This window comes from Eschrichtius robustus, chromosome 3 (assembly GCF_028021215.1).
Source record: "Eschrichtius robustus isolate mEscRob2 chromosome 3, mEscRob2.pri, whole genome shotgun sequence".
Lineage (NCBI taxonomy): Eukaryota > Metazoa > Chordata > Mammalia > Artiodactyla > Eschrichtiidae > Eschrichtius > Eschrichtius robustus.
Genome location: NC_090826.1, coordinates 148236376 through 148258811, shown reverse-complemented (window position 1 = coordinate 148258811; position 22436 = coordinate 148236376). Strand labels below are relative to the sequence as shown.

General features: G+C 48.3%; 1 protein-coding gene across 2 annotated transcripts in view; it reads left to right on the top strand.

Annotated features, from left to right (window-relative positions):
* The window catches only part of VASH2 (vasohibin 2), a 36480-nt gene extending 14108 nt beyond the window's left edge, over positions 1-22372 (top strand). For both annotated transcript variants that reach the window (XM_068541448.1, XM_068541446.1), the window contains 3 exons: positions 5684-6065; positions 7301-7416; positions 19876-22372. In XM_068541448.1, coding sequence (XP_068397549.1) covers positions 5684-6065; positions 7301-7416; positions 19876-19948 — 571 coding nt within the window. In that variant the 3' untranslated portion in view covers positions 19949-22372. The remainder of the gene's footprint in view (positions 1-5683; positions 6066-7300; positions 7417-19875) is intronic.
* The last annotated feature ends 64 nt before the right edge of the window (positions 22373-22436 follow it).

Sequence of the window (22436 nt, the reverse complement as noted above, 5' to 3'; positions counted from 1 at the left end):
TAGGACAGGTAGGTCCTTTACTACCATTCTGAGAAGGGTAACTTTTTCCAAAGGCAATGGGCAGCCCAGCCGAAATCTCTGGAGCGGAGACAGGACATGATGAGGTGTGCACTTTAGAGAGGTACTTCTTGGGGCCAATTGCAGGGCAACAGGAGAAGGTGGGGCTGCATCTGCAAGGCCAGTTAGGAGCTGCTACATGAGGGCAATGGTGATGCTTGAACCATGGTTTTGGCAATGGGAATGGATTTGAGGGGACCGTTTCAAGAGATCCCGAGGAGATAGAATTTACAGGACTTGGAGGCCAGAGAGGTAGAAGGAAAACCAGGAGAGAGAGCAGATACAGAAGTCAGTGGGAGGACTGGTGACTCAGAATCGGACTGGGGACAGTAGGCTGGGTCTGGTCTGTTCTCCAGGCCCCCTGGACATCTTCGTGGGGAGGGGAATTTCCGCCCCTCTAGTCTGCAGAGCGCTGGCTGGCCGGATCTGAAACAGGACTGTCCGCAGGTGCCCAGGCTGACGTCTGAAAAATGGAAACTTGAGCTTTGTGGAGGCCTTTGCCCAGCCCTCCAATCATACCTCCTCCCTGTTCCCCACCAAGGAGATGGACCCAGCAGGAGGGCAGGATGGGGGCGGGGGGGGCAGCAGCAGATGGCTCCGGGCCCCACCCTTTGGAGGCAGGAGTCAGCACAGCTGTTGGGCAGAGCCTCCTGCAAGTTTAATGGGGGGAACAATTGTCGGGGATTTGCTGGTGATGGGTGAGGGAGCCCATCACCACGGGCACCAGCTGCCTTCAGACCCTGTGCTGACAGAGGTCGCAGGGCCCCTGGATGGAGGTCATCTTGCTTCACACAGCAGTCCCGTACACAGTTGTCTTGTCCCCGAGCAATTATATCAATCCAAGTCGAAATTAGGTTACCGGAGTTACCTATAAAACCTTTGGGGTTGGGGGGATGGACCTGTGGCCAGCCTCTGGGCCTGTCTGAATCAGAGGGTAGCGTCCTCTGGGTTCTCCTTTGTTCTAACCGGTGTGTCATTTCAGAAAAGTGGAGGGAGGGTGGAGAAATACAGCTGAACTCAGGGAAATGTGACTCTTGCACAGACAAGAAACACAGCTGAATTCTAAAAGTTACGGCCTCTTTGTCTTTGCTCTGTGTCAGCAGCCCTGTGGCCTGCTTTGCTCCCAGGCACAGTGAAGGACGGACTTGGGTCATCGGTCGGCCTCCCATGGGCCCTTCCACAGGTCCTAGGGGACAAGCGGTGTGTTGACAACTCTGAAACAGGTCGGTTTGGCTGCTGCTTGGAAGCTTGTGTCCATGGGCTTGTCCTTGTTTTCTCTTGTTTGACATGAGCTCCGAGTTCAGGATTCATTCGCGAAGGGCCACTTCTTTTGATCTTGCTTTTTTGATCATGCTGGAGAGAGAGACTTTTGGTTCCCAATTATTTTCTGAATCATGGCAGCTCTTTAGGGGGCCTCACTGGCCCTGGTGGGGCTTAATCATGGTGCTGAAGTGCTATGGTTTATTCAATAACAGGTGTGTAATTAGAGGCAGGGGAGGCATAGCCCCAGCAGGCTGGGTACTGGGCAGATCTTCCCCAAGCTTGGGGCACTGCTGCTTCCTTTTCCCTAGAAAAGCTCAGGCTACTTCCCAGCCCTCATCCGTACCCGTTAGTCCCCTTCCTCTGTGTTCACAGAGGTTCCAGGTCCCAAGGCTTTACTGATTGCTGTAGTGATGGAGCAAATCCGAGTGATTGGTGACTTGTCACAGGATCGACTGGAGGCCCCTCCAGTCCCCTCCCCACTCACGCTTCTCCCCTTGGCTGACTCCACCTGTCCCGTGGGACTCATTCTGGTCCTGAGGCCTCTTCTCTGCTCTTCCTGAGATGGCAGGGATGCCTGTCACGTTGGGGTGGGTTTTTTTCAGTTTGAGATAAAATTGACTTAGGGCACCATGTAAGTTTAAGGTGTACAGCATAATGACTTGACATATATCGCGAATGCGGGGTTTCTCAAAATTGTAGTGAAATATTCATAACACAAATTTACCATTTTAACTATTTTTAAGTGTACGATTGAGTGGCATTGAGGACATTCACGCAGTTGTGCAACCATCACCACCATTCATCTCTAAACTTCCTCTTCCCCAACTGAAATGCTAAGCCCATTAAACACGGGGTCCCCAGTCCCTGGCAACCACCATTCTACTTTCTGTTTCTATGAATTCAACTACTACAGGTACCTCATAAAGTTGAATCATAACAGTATTTGGCCTTTTGTGACTGGCTCATTTCACTTAGCGTAATATCCTCAAGGTTTATTCACGTTGTAGCATATTGCAGAATTTCCTTCCTTTTTAAGACTGAATAATATTCCATTGTATGTATATACCACACATTGTTTATCCATTCATCCCTTGATGGGCCCTTTGGTTATTTCCACCTTTTGGCAATTGTGAATAATGCTGCTGTGAACATTGGTGTGCGAGTATCTGTGTGAGTCTTTGCTTTCAGTTCTCTTGGGTATATACCTGAAGTACAATTGCTGGGTCATATGGAAATTCTATGTTTAGTTTGCTTGAGGAACCTCCATACTGATGGTATTGTGTCCATTTTGAGTCTGTCTCCCTATCAGACTTCCAGGGAGTCTTCATCTTTGGCTCTGCAGCCCTACCTAGCAGTCTGTCCGGCACAGGAAACACTCACCCAGTGTTTGTTACACTGACTTAACTGAGGAATGCCCTTGTTCCAGCCCCAGAGAACTCGCCCCAGAAAGCAAGTAAGAATTTATGTAAGAGGACTCAGAAGGTTGTGATTTCACTCCCTTACTGCCAGTTTATCTCACATGATAAAGTGAAGAGAAAGCAGGTAACCATTTTTATAGAGAGGAGCCATCTGTGATTTAATTGAGGGTAGAGGACAAGGCTTCTTTCTCTTAAGGGTACTGGATTAGCCCCACACCCAGTGCAGACCTTTTTTAAAAAAATTTATTTTTACTTAAAAGAAATTTTAATATAATTTTTAAAGGTTACTTTCCATTTACAGTTATTACAAAATATTGGCTATATTCCCCGTGTTGTACAGGATATCCTTGAGCCTATCTTACACCCAACAGTTTGTACCTCCCACTCCCCCATCCCTATGTTGCCCCTTCCCCCCACTCGTAACCACTAGTTTCTTCTCTATATCTGTGAGTCTGCTTCTTTTTTGTTATATTCACTAGTTTGTTGTATTTTTTTAGATTCTACATGTAAGTGATATCATACAGTGTTTGTCTTTCTCTGTCGAGTACAGTCTTTTTAAGCGCAAGGAAATGTATCCTCACAATCTAAGATTCATCCTTTCAGCAAGCACTAACCAGGTACTTCTGTGTGCCAGGCCTGTGCGATGCCTGGGGACACCAGGATGCAAAGCACAATTCCTGCCATTACAAGATACAAACGCACACACGTGTGCGCGCATACACACACAAAGCAGGATGAATAAGCACCAAGTGCTGTGGGAGTTCTTGCAGGGGGTGTGGGAGACTTAACCCACACTGAGGACGGTCAGGGAAGGTATCACACCCAGGAAGTGAGGCTGTTCCAGTCAGGGTGCAGCCTGTGTAAAGAGAGAAAGCCCAATAACATCCTTTTTTTAAAAATAAATTAATTTATTTATTTTTGGCTGCGTTGGGTCTTTGTTGCTGTGCATGGGCTTTCTCTAGTTGCGGCGAGCGGGGGCTACTCTTCGTTGCGGTGCGCGGGCTTCTCATTGTGGTGGCTTCTCTTGTTGCGGAGCACGGGCTCTAGGCACGCGGGCTTCAGCAGTTGTGACACACAGGCTCAGTAGTTGTGACGCATGGGTTTAGTTGCTCTGCAGCATGTGGGATCTTCCCGGACCAGGGCTTGAACCCGTGTCCCCTGCATTGGCAGGCGGATTCTTAACCACTGCACCATCAGGGAAACCCCAGTAGCATCCTTATCACTCATGATTCTTAGGAGACCCCAAAGATCTCTGCCAGGTTTAAATCCCCCACAATATAAGACTGATGTGTGAGTGAAGCCATAAAAGAAGTTACACTACGATGGAGACATGAGGTCGTGTACAGTGGGTTTAGTAGCTTATTTTTGAAAGTTTCATAGGTCACTTTGGTCTCATGGCTTTGTAATGTAAAGGTCATTTAAAATTTTCAGTTATATTTGACTTCATATTCTGGGGGAGTATGTGCTGAGGGCAATGGGCACAGATCTTTGGGTTCTTTATGGTCTCAGGGTCTATCCTTCAAAAATGTCACAGGTCGGGAGTTCCCTGGAGGTCTAGTGGTTAGGACTCCACGCTTTCACTGCTGAGGGTGCGGGTTCAATTCCTGGTTGGGGAACTAAGATCCTGCAAGCTGCACTGCAGGCAAAAAAAAAAAAAAAAGTGTCACGGGTCAACTGTAGGTCAGTGTGTGAGCCCAGAGTGCGGGGGAAATGAGACGGTACAAGGAATGATGAGCAGGGGCTGAATCGTGGCAGGACTTTGCTGAGGGATTTGGACCAAGTCCTGGAGAAGATGAGAGACACTGAAAACTTAAGCAGAAGAGGGACATGTACCAAATTTTGGCTTCAATAGATCATTCTGGCCACTGTGTGGAAGGTAAATTGGAGCAGGGGCAAGAAATGGTGAAGACAAGTTCTCAGAGAGCGGAGAATGGTACCCACTTACTGAGCACTCACCGTGCACAAGCCACCATGTTAAGAGCCTGGATTGTCATCTCCCTTAGAAAAGGTCCGGAGACACCAACGGTCTTCAGCAGAGTGTATTTGAATTTCCAGTATCCCTCTCCAGAAGAGTTGGGTCTTTGAGTCTCCACGGCCACGCCAGGGCTGTCCAGAGACTTTGAGGTGGACTTGAGGATGTGGTGCCTCTTGTCCGTCGTTGCAGCGTGTGGAGTCAGTGGGCGTAGTTACTTGACGCTGCACCACGTGGGGTTGCTGGGCCCAAACCGAGTTAATGGTAAGAGGCTGGGTGGCTCAATCCAGACGGGCAGACACGTGGAGAGAGCTGAGCTGTGACACCAGCTGGGTTGGGGACTGAAGGGAGCCTGAGGTTCGGATGCTGCAGGCAGCTCTCTGTGGTACCCAAGGCTACTGGCATGGGTATGCTGGGGCCAGTGAGAGGAGCAGACAAGGCGCAGATATGACCCATTCTGACACCATTCTGTCCCTTCCCATCCTGTCAGTTGGTCTGTGCCTTTTACATCTCCACTGCCTTGCCTTGGCTCTGGTTGTCATTTCTCCCTACACCATTGCAGAGACCTTCAGTTCCTGGTCTGTCCCACATACTCCAGCCAGAATTAACAACTGAGAACGTCATTCCAATGGCAGAAACCAACTTTTAATAGCTTACCATCCCCTGTAGAGCACCGAGGGAGGATAAAGCACGTTGTTACGGTTTTGTTTACATTTATTTATTTACTAAAGAAGTGGGCAGATCTTCCCTCTTTGTCCCATATTAATTTGGTTTGGTACGCACCATGTAGCTGGTACTCAAACATATCCAGTGAATCCTTTATAAGAGGATCGGTCTGGAAAGGTTAGGTCTGGGCCTGCTCAGAGGCAGAGGGGTGGACCCACTGACCGTATGGGCTACTTTCCTTTCCTGGGAGTCCAAGTTCTGGTATCTTCAAGGCCTCCTTTCTCTTCCTTGACTCAGATTCTGTAAGATACTTGACCAATGGACAGCCTTCCATCGAGCGATTCCCCATCAGCTTTAAAACCTACTTCTCAGGAAACTACTTTCACCATGTTGTGCTGGGGATTTACTGCAACGGCCGCTATGGCTCACTGGGCATGAGCCGAAGGGCTGAGCTGATGGACAAGCCATTGACCTTTCGGACTCTGAGTGACCTCATCTTTGACTTTGAAGACTCCTACAAGAAATACCTGCACACAGTCAAGAAGGTCAAGATTGGGTTGTATGTCCCCCATGAGCCTCATAGCTTCCAGCCCATCGAGTGGAAGCAGCTGGTCCTCAATGTCTCAAAGATGTTGAGGGCTGACATAAGGAAGGAGCTGGAGAAATATGCCAGGGACATGAGAATGAAGGTAGGTGCAGGGGAGGCAAATGAGCAATGCAAGAGAGTTCTTTCCTCATTCTCTCTCTCTCTCTCTCTCTCCCTCCCTCCCTCTCTCTCTTTCTCTATTGCCACGTGCCCTGTGTTTCTGAGATGGTCAAAATTTTCTTGAGGTTATCTTGCTTAGTAGGCACCCTGTTAAAAAAAAAATCATTCAATTTTTGACATGGACAATTTAAGTCTCTTTGCATTTACTACTTTAAAAACTAGAGCTAAGCTCAATTCAGGTGTTGAAGCTGAAGCAGAGTCTTGGCCTGCAGTTCCTTCTATGAGTCAATCTAAAATGTTAGTCATTTTATACTAAGCCTCTAGTTTTGTTTTATTCTGTTTTGTCTTTATGGTAGGAGTGGCCAGTCATCTCAGTTTCCCTGAAGCTGAGGGGTTTCTGAGGACATGAGATTTTCAGTACTTAAAGCCAAGAAAGTCTCAGGCAAGCCAGCATGAGTGGGTCACCCTGCTGTTATAATATATTTCAGAGTCGTGTTTTATCTCTGCTTTGCTTTGTAAGTTGCAAAGCCCTTTGGCATAAAATTTTGACCTGGAGTCACAAAAGCAAACGAAGGAGCATGCGCTCTGCTGGCTTTATATAAACTACACTCATAAGCCCTTCTTCCTTCTCCCATGTCACTTCCAAGGTGACAGGATGCCTGTTTGTCCCTGCTCCTCCAGAGCTCGTGGAGTCACTGAGAGAGAAAGCCTGTGTGTATGCTGAGACCCGCAGGGGCAGGGGATTATGCCGAATTCAGGCTTGGTTGTGTTTAGCACCTGGGGACTTCACTCGGCAGCACCTGTAATGGAGATTCTGGATCAGCTGGACCCACTCTGCGCATGCGTGTGGGGTGGGCGGGTCAGAAAAGGAACAAGTTGGCCTCTGGGGCAACGTGGATGGGACTTGGCCTTCGCGAGAGGGGAATTTTCTGAGCAACCAAACAGCCCCAGGAGGCTGAGACATTGGGCCCTGCTCCTCTCTCTGCCGTGGGGAAAGGGGCACAGTGTAATGCTGTCATCCTCTGGGAAGTGGTACCTCTGCTTCTTGTCAGTGCAGCATGAGAGGAGCACATCTGTGTGTCAGGAGGAGGCCTCCAGCTCAGGGCCTTCTAAACCCTGGGATCATGGAACGGGCAGGGGTTGAGATGCTGGGCTGTAGGAAGGCACGAGGGCGGGTCTGTTCGGAACCAGCCTGGTAACTCCTTGTATCTCCTCCAGATCCTGAAACCTGCAAGTGCCCACTCTCCAACCCAAGTGAGAAGCCGGGGAAAATCACTGTCCCCCCGAAGGAGGCAGGCAAGCCCCCCAAGACGGCTCGGCAGGCGAGACAAGTCGTGAGTAGTATTTCCTCTTCCCCAAATTAAGGCCTAGCACACACGTTTGTGAGGTTGTCCTGGCCCTTGGGGACGAAGTTGTGTCCTGGGCTCGGCATTTGAACCAAATGCTGATCTCCAAAAGATCTGCCCCTCATTCGGTGGACATCTCTTATGGAAAAGGATCCACCATGCACATCACCCCCAGTGCTCTTACCCTCCTGACTGTCAGCTGTAGACACAGTTGTAGGGATAAGCCCCAGATGGTGTGAGATGGAGAACAGTGCGAAATCGTGGCAGCATGGAAGGAGCATTGGCCTTAGAGTTAGGAAACCCGGGTCTGGAGCCAGCTCAGCTGCTTAAGGAGCTATGGGGTCTTAGGCATGTCATGCAACCTTTCCGGGCTCAAGTTCTCTCACCCCAAAAATGAGATTGTTAGAAATGATGAACTTGCCTAAAACCTTAGCCTTCTGTGCCCAGCAGAAAGTGCAATCGCCCTCCATGGATGGTGGCGTCAGAAATACCACTAGGCTCATCCTCTTCCCTGGTTGACTGTATCCTCCCCTGTTTTAGCCCTGAAGCTGGTGATTTCACACCTGCATCTTAGTTCAAAATGACCCACTTAAGAAATGATGGATTGGAGATGCTGAGGCTACCCAAAGTAACCAGTGATAATCCACTGGCAAATATGTGGGTCATAATTACACTGGGAAAAACTACTACTTTGACTAACACCAGCAGCATGCTGTGTCTGTCACATGGGTTCTCACCGTGCAGGGGACCGAGTGGTACAGGGCACAGAAGTCAAGCTTGGGCCCCGGCTCTGCTGCCTATTAACCTTGCAGCCTGGGCAAATCCCTCGGGAGCCTTAGTTTCCTCATCCGTCAAAGAGGATAAAAATGCTTTCCTTGCCTATATCACAGGGTACTGTGAGGATCAAGTTAGAAGACGTAATGAGAGCGATTTGTTAATGGTGAACTGCTGTACGCAAGCATATCATTGTCACATCAGTTCTGTAGAGGGAGAAGGGAGAGTTGTACGGTTTTCCTTTTTAGATGAAGAAAGCAGAGCACAAAAAAGGTTTGTCATCTTTTGCTGTGTCGTGTAGCTGGCCAGTGATGGCACTGGGGCTAGAACCCAGGCCTCTTGACTCTGGGAAGGTGGCGGGGGAGGGGAGCATTGGTTCTGTTTTTGGAAGAATAGGACAGGACCAAGTATTGTCAGTTCTGAGGAAGGTTTCCTGTTCATCGCCCCTCCACCTCCCACTGCCAATCCCAGGCTTCAGCATCTACAGCCAGGAAGGTCTTGGGCAAAATGACTGGAACCCAGGGTTTGAAAGGGGAGGAATGACGAAGCAGGAGGGTCAGGTGCTCCTGTAGCTGAAGGTCAGTCAGGGTGGTTTCAACATAGGTGTGTCTTTCTAGGGAGCAGGATGGCTTCAAGCCTTTCATACGTGGCCTCTGACCCTGTTCCTGCCCCTGATGCTGACGAGCACCCTTGACCCTGACCCTAACCCTGTCTCTCCTCCTCTCTGATTCTAACATCCATTCATTGCTGTCCCTGAACAAAGTAGCAGTTGTCTCACAGGACTATGGACATGTCAGCCCTTCCCAGAGGGTCATTTGGCATAGAGTGAGTGACCCAGAAATGGGAATCTGGTGGCTTCTGAAGCAGGGGAGGGGGCCCTTTAATCTGATTGATTATCCTTTCTGCCCGTGGAAGCCTGAGTCCTTTCCTGAGGGGCTCCCACTCTTCAGCAAACGTTGAGCAGTCCATAAAGTCTTTCTCTCCCCTTGAGACTCTGGCGTCCAGGGTACATGAAACCCTAGGCATTCTACCTGACGGATTTATGCACAGAATGGCAGCCGTTGGTTTTTAAGGCGATTCCTGTCCGAGTCATTTTACTTGGATCCACAGGAACTTTGCAGTCCAAAATATACTACGTTTTTAACCAGAAAAAGTTACTGTGATTGCCCAGGGATGGTAAAGCCAATAAGATCTTAGAAACTGGTTGTAGAGACAAAAGTCAGGATGACAAGCTGCTGGTGATGGTGGTGGTATTGGTGGTGGTTTGAGTGGGGTAAGAAGGTGAATTTGAGTTTGGACTGTGGACTCTGAGGTGCTTCTTAGGCACCCAGGGAGCGGGGTGTTTGTTGTAGCTGAAAATGCAGATCTGGAGTTGGAGTATGTTGGGAAATAAGAGATCATGCTTTTAGAGCCATCTCCTCAGAAGTGACATTTGAAACAACAGCTGGATAAATTTGCAAGGAAAGAAGGGAGAGAAAAGAGAAAAAAGAAGTGATGTCAAGGTCCTGAGTGGGCCAGAGGAAGAAGACCCAGCATAGTAGACGTGGAAGAAACAGAGGGCGAGAGAAAGGATCAGGAGTGTGGAGGCGTACGCCTGTGCCCAGCAGAAAACGGTGGGGAAGAGGGAGGGTTTAAGGGGGATGAGGAGGTAGAAGTTGACGACCGTACGTCAGACGGCTTTGATCCTGCTGGGGAAGGAGGCCTGGTCATCTGGTGGGAGTGAGGAGGTGGGTTATCAGTACAGGGTGAAAAAAAGGGCTGCACACAGGGCCCATCTGAGGAGAGACGGAAGGATCCTATAACCCTGTTCTCAAGCTTGAGCAAACCTAGAACCCCCCCGGAGGGCTTGTTCAAACAGGTTTCCGGGCCCTGCCCCCAACCTTCCTGATTCAGCAGATCTGGGTGGGGCCTGAGAAGGTGCCCTTCTCACACGTTCCCTGGTTCCCTGGTGATGCTGCCGGCCCAGGGACCACACCTGGAGAGCCACCGTTTGATCAGTCAATGTGGGAGAACTGATTTGGGGCGTGACTTTAAAAAAAAAAACGGAACGTCAAGATGAAGGTCCTACGTCTGCTGAGAGGGGCGGATGAGGCCATTGAGTGTGGTTCAGGGGCTCAGCCCTGCCTGGTCCTGCCTGGGCCTCTGGATAATGAGGTTGCTGGGGTGAGGTTAGAGGGTGCGACCGTGGTTGGGCCCCACTGAAGTCACTCTCGGAGGAACCCAACTGGTCTTTCTCCTGTGGGCCAGATAGAGAAGTCCTGTTCTCAGTCATCCCCCAGGCCATGCCCCTGCTCTAATCTGCAGCTACCTTGTTGTGCAGCCAAGGCACGCAAGCACACCGGTGCCTGCAGAGGACGGCTGTTAGACTGCCTAGGATGTGAGTGCAAAGCCACTCTCTAGTGTCAGGGCCCACCCTCCCGAGGCGTGGGAGTGGGCCTGGGAAGGGGGAGAAAGACTCGGGAGAGGGCGGTAGTTACCGAGGCGTCAGGAAGGAAGACACGCAGGGAGACGAGATTCAATTCCATCAGCCTCCTTCGTGCCCTGAATTGGTCCCAGCTGTAGCCGAGAAGGCCCCAGGAGCACGCAGGTGGCGGCTCATGGTTCCATGAAAATGTAAACTTTTCCGAAATGGTGAAGAGTGGCTGCAGCCAGCCTCTGAATCCCTTGGACTCCTGACCCTTCTCCGCAGCCCCTTCTTCTGGGCAGAGCACTGGTTCCCAGGAGTCTTCCTTCATAAACTCCTCCCAAGGGTCAGAATATGGGGATTTGTTTTTTCACAATTAGGGCCAGGTGGCCTTTGTTGTTTGCCCATCAAGGGAACCCAGGTGGCTTGTGGGTTCTTATGGACAATTTGATGTGAGCAAATCCAGTAAGACCACGGTTATTCTTGGTGGTGGAAGCCCCTGCCGCTTCTTTTCTCCTAGTGTCTGGAGGTCAGGAGAGGAATCTAGAGGGCAAATATCTTGGCTGAAGTTTCACAGTGGATGGAGGAGTTACAAGGAGGGAAGAGTCTCTCCCCGGTTCCTCCTAAACCCTGACTTCTGGGTTGCAGGGCTGGGTGGCGGATGGCAGGGGCCACCATGTAGGAAGAGAGGGAAGAGAGATGCAGGAGATGAGAGTAAAAGGAAGGCTGTGAGAGGTGGGGACCACGGGAAGAACTGAGCACCAAGCCCCTCCATCCCTCTCCAGCTCCCAGCCTCCGCCATTGCAACAGACTAGAATCCAGGGCAGCCTGGTTCCTAGAGGTGTGTCTGGAGAAAAGCAGCTTCTCAGCTTCTACCCATGGCCTTCTCCAAGCAGGCTTTTCTCCAGGTAATCTTGCTTTTGGCTAGGAAACGAGAAAGTGACAGATTTGACTATGACCCAATAACTCCATCAGACTCTGGGCATCCTACTGTAGCATGGTCAGGACTAGGAAGGGTTTGGTGATTCTCACTGTGTTATTATTTCAGCATTACCTAAGGCCATCAAGTCATTTCTAAATGTGTTGGGTGCCACAGGGAAGCCGGGGAGTGGCCCAAAGGGTGGAAAATTACCATAACAGGCAAGAGGCCCATCAGCTGTGGGGCCCCAGCCCCTGTCTGTGCGTGGATAATTTTAGTGGCTTTATATCCCCAGCCACCACCTCCCTGCAGCTGGAGCTACTTCCAGCCCTGCATTCCTCTCCATTTTTGCACATGTCTGAATAATCCTTCTAGGAAGGAGGATCGGTGTCACTGGGTTGCCGGAGAGTCAGCTGAGTGGGAGGAGGGCAAGTAGCAGTGACTACGTTAGTGTCAGCTGAGACAAAGTTTCGAGAGAGAAACAGGGACTCCACCCCTCCACCCACGAGTCCTTTCTCGTACTCGCTGCTCCTCTAGGAGTGTTTAGAGAACCGTCCGCACAGAACAGTCAGGCTGTTTCCTGAAGTTCTTACAGAGTCAGGGAGATGGAGGTTGAGATCTAGGTGTAAAAGGCCTGTTGCGAACTTGAACCAACTCCTCTACAACTCTGGGCCTCAGTCTCCGCTTAGCTGTTCACTGGGGGGTGTTCACAGAGGTTCTCAACAGGAGCCAGGGCGCCCCCTGGGGGAGAAGGGTTAGAAGTGCAGTGGGAGGGGAGGGTTTTGCGTATCACGGTGGTAACGCCCCCCATTAGGGCCTGGGAGCCAAGATGGTGAATGCCCTGCAAAGCTAGGGATGACCATCCTCCCCCGTAAAGAACCATTCCACCTAAAATGCTTCCACTGAGAACCCCAGATGCTCCCTGGGGTCCTTTCCGTCTCTGACCGTCCACAGCTCTTGGCCTGCTGACTGTAGCCTGAACCCCGGGGGCGTGGGGGTGAATGGACAGTGGTTTTCTGGCTGGGCTGCCTGTGTTCGCATGAAAGCAGCTCCTACCAACTGGAGTGACCCCGAGGAGCATTCTTCTGAACTGGGGCGAGAGTCCCTTGGGACCCACGAGACCATCTTTGTCTTCTCTCCCCATCTGGCTCCTTTTTTCCCCCTCTGTCTCTGCTCTCTTCTTTGCTGTTCACGATTTTTTTTTTTTTCCTTCTCTTTGATTTCCCTTCTTTGTCGTCTATCTCGAGGGCACTTCGTGCCTCCAGTGGGCTTCACTCACCCTGCTGGAGACCCTCAGGGTCGCAGAGGTTACTCAGCCCGGTGAGCGGTCTCCTGTCACTGCTGGGCCGCAGCTGGATGAGGGAATTCCTGCTCCGTTCTATCACCAGGCTCATGAAGATGCCTCTAGGCAGCTGGTTGAGCGAGACCCTCAAGTCATTTCTAAATGAAGTCATGATGTAGTCATAGGAGAAGCAGTTTGGTTCCATGATCTAATCACATCGAACATATTTTGAATGGGGCCCAAGAAGTTATTCTCTATAGACCCCAAATGAGAAAATCTCCCCAAGGGGGGGGGAAGGGGAAAATTGCCTTCACATGGAACGTAGCAGGGGCACAAAGAGGGAGAGAAAACTAGGAAGGTTATGGAGGGAGAAGTAAAACCTCCACGATGATGTGGGGTTTCTTTCCAGGAGCCCAGAGAAGGTAGTCTCCAACTCAGCGGCCCGCCCTGCTTCGTTCCCCAGGGGATTTCATATGGTCCAGGGTCCCCGGGGATGCTTGAAGAAACCAAGATGGAGTGATGGGCCTCATCAGGAAAGACTGCCTCTGGCAGAGTGAGCCAAGAGCCTCCAGAGCTGACGATTGAAACAGTCATGCCGGGTTGGGGTTCCTACAGGGCTTCTCTGCCATGGAAAGGGGAGGTGAGATCAGAGCCTGGAAACTGTGCCCTGGAATCTCAGTGGCCCATGGCTCTTGGTCTCTGGCCAGAGCTCCTGCCTGGGGAGGGCTTGAAAGAAAGGGCAGAGGGCTAGAGGATCTCTTCAGAGCCACGTCTCTCTTGGCTCAAGCCTGTCTGTTCACATAGCAGCCTCAGCTGTCTGCCCTGTCAGCTGCCAGCAGTGGTGCCTGCGGTCCTGGGAAGTAAGGAATGTGAGCGAGGCACAGGACTGGCTTTGAATGAAGGTGACAGGTGGGAGGGAACCACCCCGCCATCCCAGTGTTCGTCCCTGAGGCGTACCCACATAGGCCGTGAGTCCTAAATCAGGGCCTGGCCTGACCTGACTGCTGCCAGACTAGACCAGAGAGGAGGGCCTGGGGTCTCCCTGAACTTGTGAATGCTGGGCCAACACCATCCCTGATTTAGTCCGTTCCACACCCTTAGCACTGAGGACCGAGAGATTAACATTGCTCCTTTACCATATATCCCTTTCTCGAATCCAGAGACCACAAGGATCACAGCTAAACTGGTCCTTGCGAGCGTGTGGTGTGTGGGGACGGTGCGTGTGAACATGGGCACATGCACCCCGCACCCGGAGGGGTTGTGACCTCAGGGGAAACAGGAGCAAGAAGCGTGAGCAGCCTGACTGATGGTCTGTGCGTCCCCATCAGGCGGCCCTGAACTGGACAGAGCTGGGCCCTGTCCCTGAATCAGTATCTCACACTCGTAGGGGAGAAGCAAGAGGTAAATTTCCACTGGAAGAAAGGGGAACGGATTCTGGCTCCACTGAGCTGCCGTTTGTCTTGCTAACCCCGAGACTTGCAAGGTGCTTGGCACAAAGTGCTGCTTAATAAATTCTTGTGAATGAGTAAGTAGCAAGCAAGTTTCAGGAGCCCTGCTGTCCGGCTGCCACTCAGGCCCTCTGACCCATCCTGCCCAGTGACGGCTTGGGGGCTGGGGAGTTGAGACGTGAGGAGAGGAGATGCCCCAGACACAGCCCTTAGTCAGAGGGACAGAAAGGGCACTGCGTGGTTTTAGGGAAAACCCTGTAGGCTTTTCCTCCGCTTACTGCCTCTTTCCCGAGAGCCAGTGTCACACAGACCACACGCCAACTCGTTGTTCAGCCCCAGGATATGATGTTGTCCCCGCTTCTGTCCCCAGCACGCTGCCATCACTTTCTGGTTCTGACGCTTCTTGCGGCTTCAACACCAACATCCAGTCTAGCCGAGCTCTTCCTCCTCCCTGAGGCTGCCTCAGGGTTTGTGAAAGACACGATGTGCCACCTGATGGTTCACTCTTCCCGAACTGTCAAGGTGTAGTTAGCGAACACGAGGGGGTGTGGTGAGTAGCAGTGGCACGTCTCACAGAATACCTTCTCCGTGGAACAGTTGCCCTGTCCTCCGCCGCCCACCTCCCCCTCTGCATAGCTCCGCTGCGGCTGACTCCTGGGATGCAGGCCTGAGGGTGGGGCTGAGGGTGGACCTGGGACCAGGCCATCCAGCCGTCACCCTGGTTCACCCTGGATACAGGTGAGGCTGGGATTTTCCATTTGTGCTCGGAGAGGAGCGCCCCCTTTTCCATCCACAAAGTGCATCAAAGGAAACCTGAAGTCCCTACCCCGCTTCCCCTAAAATAGAAGGTGCCCGAGAGCTTTCCAAAGGAGAATCTTTGATTTCTTTTCCTTGTTTGGACTGGGGAGGGGTTTGGAGAAATATATTGTTCTAAAATAATAACCCTGGATCTGATGCGAGGTTCTGGGCAAGCGCAGACCCGGCTGAATCATCATCCTGGTGCTTGTGTTTCTTAAAAATAAACCCCCTTGCAATATTCTAATTATAGTCAGGGGAGCACTTGGAAGAGGCCTCTCCATACACAATAGCTCCCCCAGCTCTGGCCCTGAGACGAGCTGGCAAGGACTGAACAGTATTTCTGGCTAGGTCCACGGGCAGGTGGCATGCTGTGATAACCCACTTCTGCCCTTCGCCAGGCCAGGAAATTGTAGCCAGTGTTGCTGAGAAAGAAAAGGGTTTCACCTTACGGATAGGTCACCAGGAATCTCAGTTTAACTCATTTTCTGCCAGTGTTAACCTTTTTTTTTTCCTCTTCTGGGTTCTGGGCTCTTGGGGGAAGGTGGGAGGGGTGGAGATACAGAGGAAGGAGACAGCTTAGTCCCTTTCCATTGGAAGCCCCCAAGCTGTCTGTCGTTGCAGAACCACATTCAGCTGTACAAGTAGGCAGGTTCCCCAAATAGTTTTCGGAGATAAGGTAAAGCCTCTCTTACACAGAAAAAAAAAATTCTTCCTACTTGTTAATTCTTCAAATGGTGTCATGGTGGCTTGAATTCCTGGCTTAGGACTTTGTTAAAATAAAAATATCCCATGACAAACGTAACAGAATGAAGTCCTATCAGCCGTTTACACGTTAGTCAGAACTAGACCAAAATTTATCGAGAGGTACGGGTGCAACAGTGGGGATTCACAGATGAATTTACTTGATCCCTGCTCTGAAGTTGTTTGCAGTCTCTGAGGCAGGCACAAGGATTATGAACCTTCGAGATTCTTTAGCAGATGTACAAAAGGAAACGCCAGTGCATACAGAGCAAGGAGCAGTGTGCTGTGGGGAGAGGAAGTCAGAAAATACTGCAGGGGAGAAGTGGCATCTGGGTTGGTTCTTGAAAGGATGACAAGAAGACATGTGGGAGGCATTCCAAAAGCTAAGGTGCAGAGGCAGGAGTGGCCTGATGTCATCTTCAGATGCTTGGGAGGATACTTTGCGTGGGGAGCGGGAGGATGGGGGCCAGTTTGCATCTTGGTCGAGCGCATGGGCTCTAGATTCTGGGGAAGAACTCTGGTTTCCACCACTTGGTAACCACACGACTTTGCTTTGAGCAAGCTTCCTAACTTTTAGTGCCTCCCTTTCTTTCTTTGTAAAATGGGTCGTAAGGCTATCAGCGCCATAACATTATGGTGAGAATGAATTCACCCATGTAAACTGCTTAGAACAATGCCTGGCACAGAGTAAGTGCCTAATAAATAAAAGCTATTTATAACGGTGATTTCTCAGCACCTGGAAGGCGTGGGGAACTGGTGGAAGTGATAAGGAAAGGTTTAGAAAAAGGAGGCCAAAGAGCCCCAAATTATTTATTTATTTATTTATTTATTTTTGGTCACACCGCACGGCTCATGGGATCTTAGTTCCCTGACTAGGGATCAAACCTGGGCCCCTGGCAGTGAGAGCACTGAGTCCTAACCCCTGGGATGCCAGGGAATTCCCATAAGAGCCCCTCATTAAAGTGCATCTGTTTTCAAGGGTGCTGAGAGCAGAACATGGGAAAGGTAAAGGGAGAAATTTTCAGGGCACAGAAAGTTCAAAAAATATGAAAATTCTGTTCCTCAGGGCTGAGGGGCTCCAAAACGAGGAAGCCAGGAGAGTGGCCAAAAAGTGGCTTCTGAGGAGGTGGCAAGCGTGTGGTTTGTGCCTGTGGCCTGTCGCTGCAGTGACCCCAGGGAAGCCCTCGTTACAGGGCTGAGTGGGTGGGGTTTGTTCTCTCCTTGACCTACCCTGTCACCTGTCCTGCCACTGACTTTCCAGCAGATGTCGTTGGTCAGAGGACCGAGGGAGAGAAAATAGGTCAGTGCAGATTTATCCCAACACCTGAGAAATGATACGAAGCTAGGGTCTTACTAGCATCATTCTCATATATGAAGGGCAGCACCTTTAGAGTCTCAGAAGGAGGAGAGGTGTGACTTAGTGTTGAGGAAGATGCCAGGCCAGGAAGAAAGCAGGTGCGAGAAAGGTTCGGAAACTGGGGTGAGCTAATTGGTAGGTGCTGCAAGGACCATGGAGCAAGGGATTCTCTTGTTAAGCACAAGGGATTGCTAAACTTTCAGAGGCAATGGGAGGTCTAAAGAGCTGCCATGGTGGAAAATTATTTCAATTGCTATAGGAAATGATCCCTACTGAATCCTTTTCTAAAGCAAGGAATGCACATGGGTACTTCAAGCTTATCCTTTGGCCAGTGGATTTTTTTTTTAATTTATTTTATTTATTTTTGGCTGCATTGGGTCTTCGTTGCTGCGCGTGGGCTTTTCTCTAGTTGCGGCAAGAGGGGGCTACTCTTCATTGCAGTGCACAGGCTTCTCACTGCACTGGCTTCTCTTGTTGCGGAGCATGGGCTCTAGGCGTGTGGGCTTCAGTAGTTGCAGCACGTGGGCTCAGTAGTTGTGGCTCGTGGGCTCTAGAGTGCAGACTCAGCAGTTGTGGCGCATGGGCTTAGCTGCTCCGCAGCATATGGGATCTTCCCGGACCAGGGCTTGAACCCGTGGTCCCCCGCATTCGCAGGCGGATTCTTAACCACTGCGCCACCAGGGAAGCCCGGCCAGTGGATTTCTGACTACTGAATTTTCTAAAAGTGGGGCACACTGCGGAGGGGGGGAGTAATTTACCTTTCTAAGCACATTTGCCTTAGGCTGATGCTAACTTAAGGGGAGTCCACTTGAGGGAGAAAGTCCCACATTAGCTATTTGTAAAGATAGCACCACACCAGGCAAGGAGACAAAACAAACTTCTTTCAGGCTTTATGACAAAATGAACAAGATATTGATACATACGGACCGTGAACCTGGCTTGTCTGCAAAAACCCTAGTTCTCCCCACATTAGTTGGCCAAGAGCTAGGGCAGAAATATGTTTAAGTTTGAATCCTCAAGCAAAAGCGTGCTCCCTTTAGCCGTCAACGCAAGAATGGCTCTTGCAGTGGTCCCTGGGAGCCACTCTACCAGGCCTGAGGCAGTGGCTCTGTTTATAGGGAATGGCTAATCTCTAGGGCATGTATGCGCTGGAGGACACCATTGCCCTGAAGGTCAGAAGCCTTAGGCTCTTTGATACAATGAGGGGTGTAGGCAAGGAAGTATTGGGATTTCTACCCACAGTCGACCATATTTATCAGCATCATCTGTGTATCCTGAGCACCATGAGAAGATACACAAAGGAATGAGAGGCATGATTCCTGACCAATAAAGCAGGGCACGTGGTCCAGCTGAGAAGTAAGCCCCGTGCAACGGAGACAAGAAAGGTTACAAGTTATTTTAGTAGTGCCAAGTAGCAGGTCAGGGAAGGTTTCTGGACCACTTTGGATAATCTGGTTTCAGAGGGAATGATCATAGACTGTTAATGACTATTCAGAAATGGGACATCTCTGAAAACAAGAAAGGAAGGGAGAGAGGGAGGAAGAGGGGAGAAGGAGGGCCAAGAAGAGAGAGAATGAGAATGAGAATGTGAGGGGTGGTAGAATTTGTTGCCGAAACTAAGCCTGGTGTCCTGTATCGAGCAGCACCCTATGTAGAAGCTAGCTGTTGATTTCTCGTTCTAGCAACACTAAATGAGTTGGACCACATTCATGCCAGGGGAAAAACAAATTTACTGCTAGGAAATCTTTCAAAGGTATAAACCAAGAAACTTTTAAACAATTATATTTTCATTTTGGTCTCTCTCTCCTTTTTTTAACACTTAAGACAAGGTTCAAGTGTAACCTAAAAATGTCTTTGATCTTCTTGTAAAAACGTGAAACTTTTCAATTAGAACTCAGACATACTGGTTTACAGTCTGGGTTATGGCTTACCAGAGAAGGTGAGGAGGAGGCTCATTTTAAAAATGGAAAAAATTGTGAGATAAATCATGAGAACATTTAGGTATGATTTTATACTGGGAAGTCACCTAGGAAGTATCTTTAATGAAGACAGATGATGTGCTACTGAATGATTCCTTTCCCCACCTTGAAGTACTTTCTTACGACTTCCTATAAATGCTTGGGTGTACTGTCATATTGGAAAGTGCTTGAGAAAATGTATTTAGGGAAGAGAGGTGATTTGCCACTGAATGATTTTCCACACTGACCTGCTTTTACAGATGAATTCTAAAAGATTGATCCTGATTTTATACCCTCAAGCCTGGAATAGTGACTGAGAATCTCCACAAGAACCTGAGTCACCTGAGACATCTTGTAGGTGCTGGGCTTCCCCAGGGCACCGACACGAGGCAGCCAAGGTTTCTAGGAGAATTTGGTTCAGATGTTCAGTTCTACTGTAGTCAAACTTTTTTAGACACTTGCAAGGTTTACAGATACTAGGTTTCAGAAGTTACAGTGTGACCAAATTCAGGCTTAAAGTTGAACAAACTCATTCAGCAACCTGTAAATTTTTTTTGAACTCTACATTGAAAGCCTATTAAAAGGTTCCTTAAAACCTATAAAGGTGGACTTCAGAAACAAGAGGTGGAGTTGGGAGCTAAGGCTGGTGTGTGTGTGGGGGTGGGGGGGGTGGGGGGGGCAAATACCAAAAGGGTAGAGGTCCCTAACAATACTAAATGATCTTTCTGTATCCCTTCCCCTCTCGCCTACCGTCTTTTACCCTTAGGCCTGCACTGCCTGAAAAGAAGGTGGCTGATCTCAGCACTCTGAATGAAGTGGGCTATCAAATCCGAATTTAGGCCAGCCATACAGCCGGCAACAGGGCTTCTATGGTGCTTCTGTCTGCACTTTACCCAGCATCTTCAGGAGGAACTGCAACTATTTATTAAGAACTTGTGAATTTTATTTGTAAGCGTTCACTTGGAATAGACTCTGAGTGGGTGGTAACAATTTACTTTAAAAAAATTCACGAAGGGACAACCACGAAAAGGCTAAGTAATAAACCCCACTGGGGTCAGACTGTCTCCCTCACTCCAGATAGAAAGGATAAGACCATAACTGTAGTTTTATATTTTCCCATTTACCTACATTCTTTTGTTTTAAACAGCAGTAGTAAATGTTCATGAAACCCTCTCTCCCACTTTTGATATAGTAAGGTAACTCAATCAGTATTAGTATCTTTTTCAGCAATAACAGCGGCAAAGATTGGTGTTTTTTTTTAAGCAGTCAATATTACCTCAGCATCTTGACATCAGATATGCAAATTTAATGGTTTTTGTTTTTTTATATTCTATTTGTATTGTTTCCCCAGTATTTTCCATGGGGATCTCCACAAGGTTTGGAATTTTTTTCCTGGTGCACACATGCGATGAAATTTAAGGTATTATATGCAAGTGTTTTACTAAAAAAGCACTGAAATTCTTCTGGCAATACGGGAAACCACTTTCAGGACCTTGGAGTTACTTCTTTCTTAAATCTTTCTTAAAGCATTCACTGACAGCAGTTTTTGTTCTTTCAAAACAAAACAAGAAAAGCACGTTCAGAAGCTAGTCTATGTTCTGTCACTAACATTTAAACTTTGCAGAGTCCAGCAAAAAGCACACAGGGTCATGAACTGTTACACAAATTTAGCAGTATTGCAATTACCTCTGACAGTAACACACTCAGAAAGGCACAGGCCAGGAGTATATGAGTAGGTCTTGAGAACCAGCTAACCTTGCTGATCCCATTTCACCTGATTTCGAAACTCTAAGTCAGGCCTCGATTCTGAAGGACCCACTGTTGTTAGAGATGTGTTCTGATGTCTTATATTAAGACCAAATACAACACGATGTGATTATTTTCCAGTACCTTGCTTTTAGGTACCACTTCATGATGCTTAGGAACTGGTATTGGAAAATACAATGAATTAGAGAAGCAGAACCTTTTTTTTAATGGAAAAGTCTTCAGGTACAGTGTTACACCTTACAGTGTGATTTAGTCCACAGAGCACAGTATGAATATCCGGCCTGCATATGGTAGTTACAGTGTAACTTCTGGCTGCAGACCACACAGAATAACTCTAACAGCATACCAAGTCTCTATGTTATCAAGAGTACAGCTTACGTTTCATTTGTTTGATCTTAGCAACCATGCCAACTCATGAGACCAAAAGGCATATTTAAGTGAAGTCTGCTAGTCAACAAAAGTATTATTTCAGTCTCAGTGCTTCCCCCTCTGGTTTTCTTTGACTGAAGTGTACATCTCAATTAGATTAAAATACAGCCTAAGTTAAAAATTCGGAACTTAACCACTTTCCTCAAGAATAGTACTATCAGTTAGCAGAGTTTAAAATGAGTTAGTTATCTTTAATCTTCACAAGATGAACCCATTTGCAGCCTCATGGCCACATGTATTTAGATGTTTGCAGTCGCCAGTGAATCATTTCATTCTCATTCTAAAACAATACTGACTTAGCTCTCTCTCTAGATGAAATACCATCATCTGTTTATCAATCTGAAAATATTATATCCAATAAGTAGACTACTTATAACATTGCAATCATTCTAAGAGCTTGGAATAGGATTTTCCAAGTATTAAGTACTGTCCAATCTAAAATATGGAATGCCAGTAGTTGCATAGCCTCTTGTTTCCCACAGAAAAGGGGAAAGGAATAGGAATACAACCTGTTTCTAATATGCTGATGTATAAGCCTTAAAACTGCCAACTGGCTTGATGATTCAATTAGTAACCTGATTTATTCCACACTCATTTCTTGATTTTAAAATTCATTTCCCCAAAGCAAGAGTTAGTCACAGAAACATGAAAATTAAAATGTTCTTGGTTGTTATTCTATTTTTATTGCCTATAGAGTATGTTAATTTCTAAAAGATATGAGAAAGGCACCAAACTCTCCTACATTCTAGTGAAGTAATTTAATTGATAAGGCAAGAAAAAAAAAAGACATGATTTACCCCCTAGAACTGATTTTAAAACTGGCTATAATTCAAAAGATAAAAAACAAAACTATGAAGTGATCTGAAATCTAGTTTTTAAAGTTATTAATGCAAGAGAAGTTTTATGCTTAAGCCATATGGCAATACATGCAAAGTTTAAATGAATGACAGAAATTTTGATTCTAGACTACATGTTGTGCTGTTTTGAGTACACTTTATTTCAGAAAGTGATATTTAGTATTTTCTATACACTCTGAAATCATGAGCATTTCACTTTTTCTAAGTCAATTATTTCATAAGGATTTTAATAGATATTGGTAAATAGAACTTTGGAAATCTTAATTCAGTATTC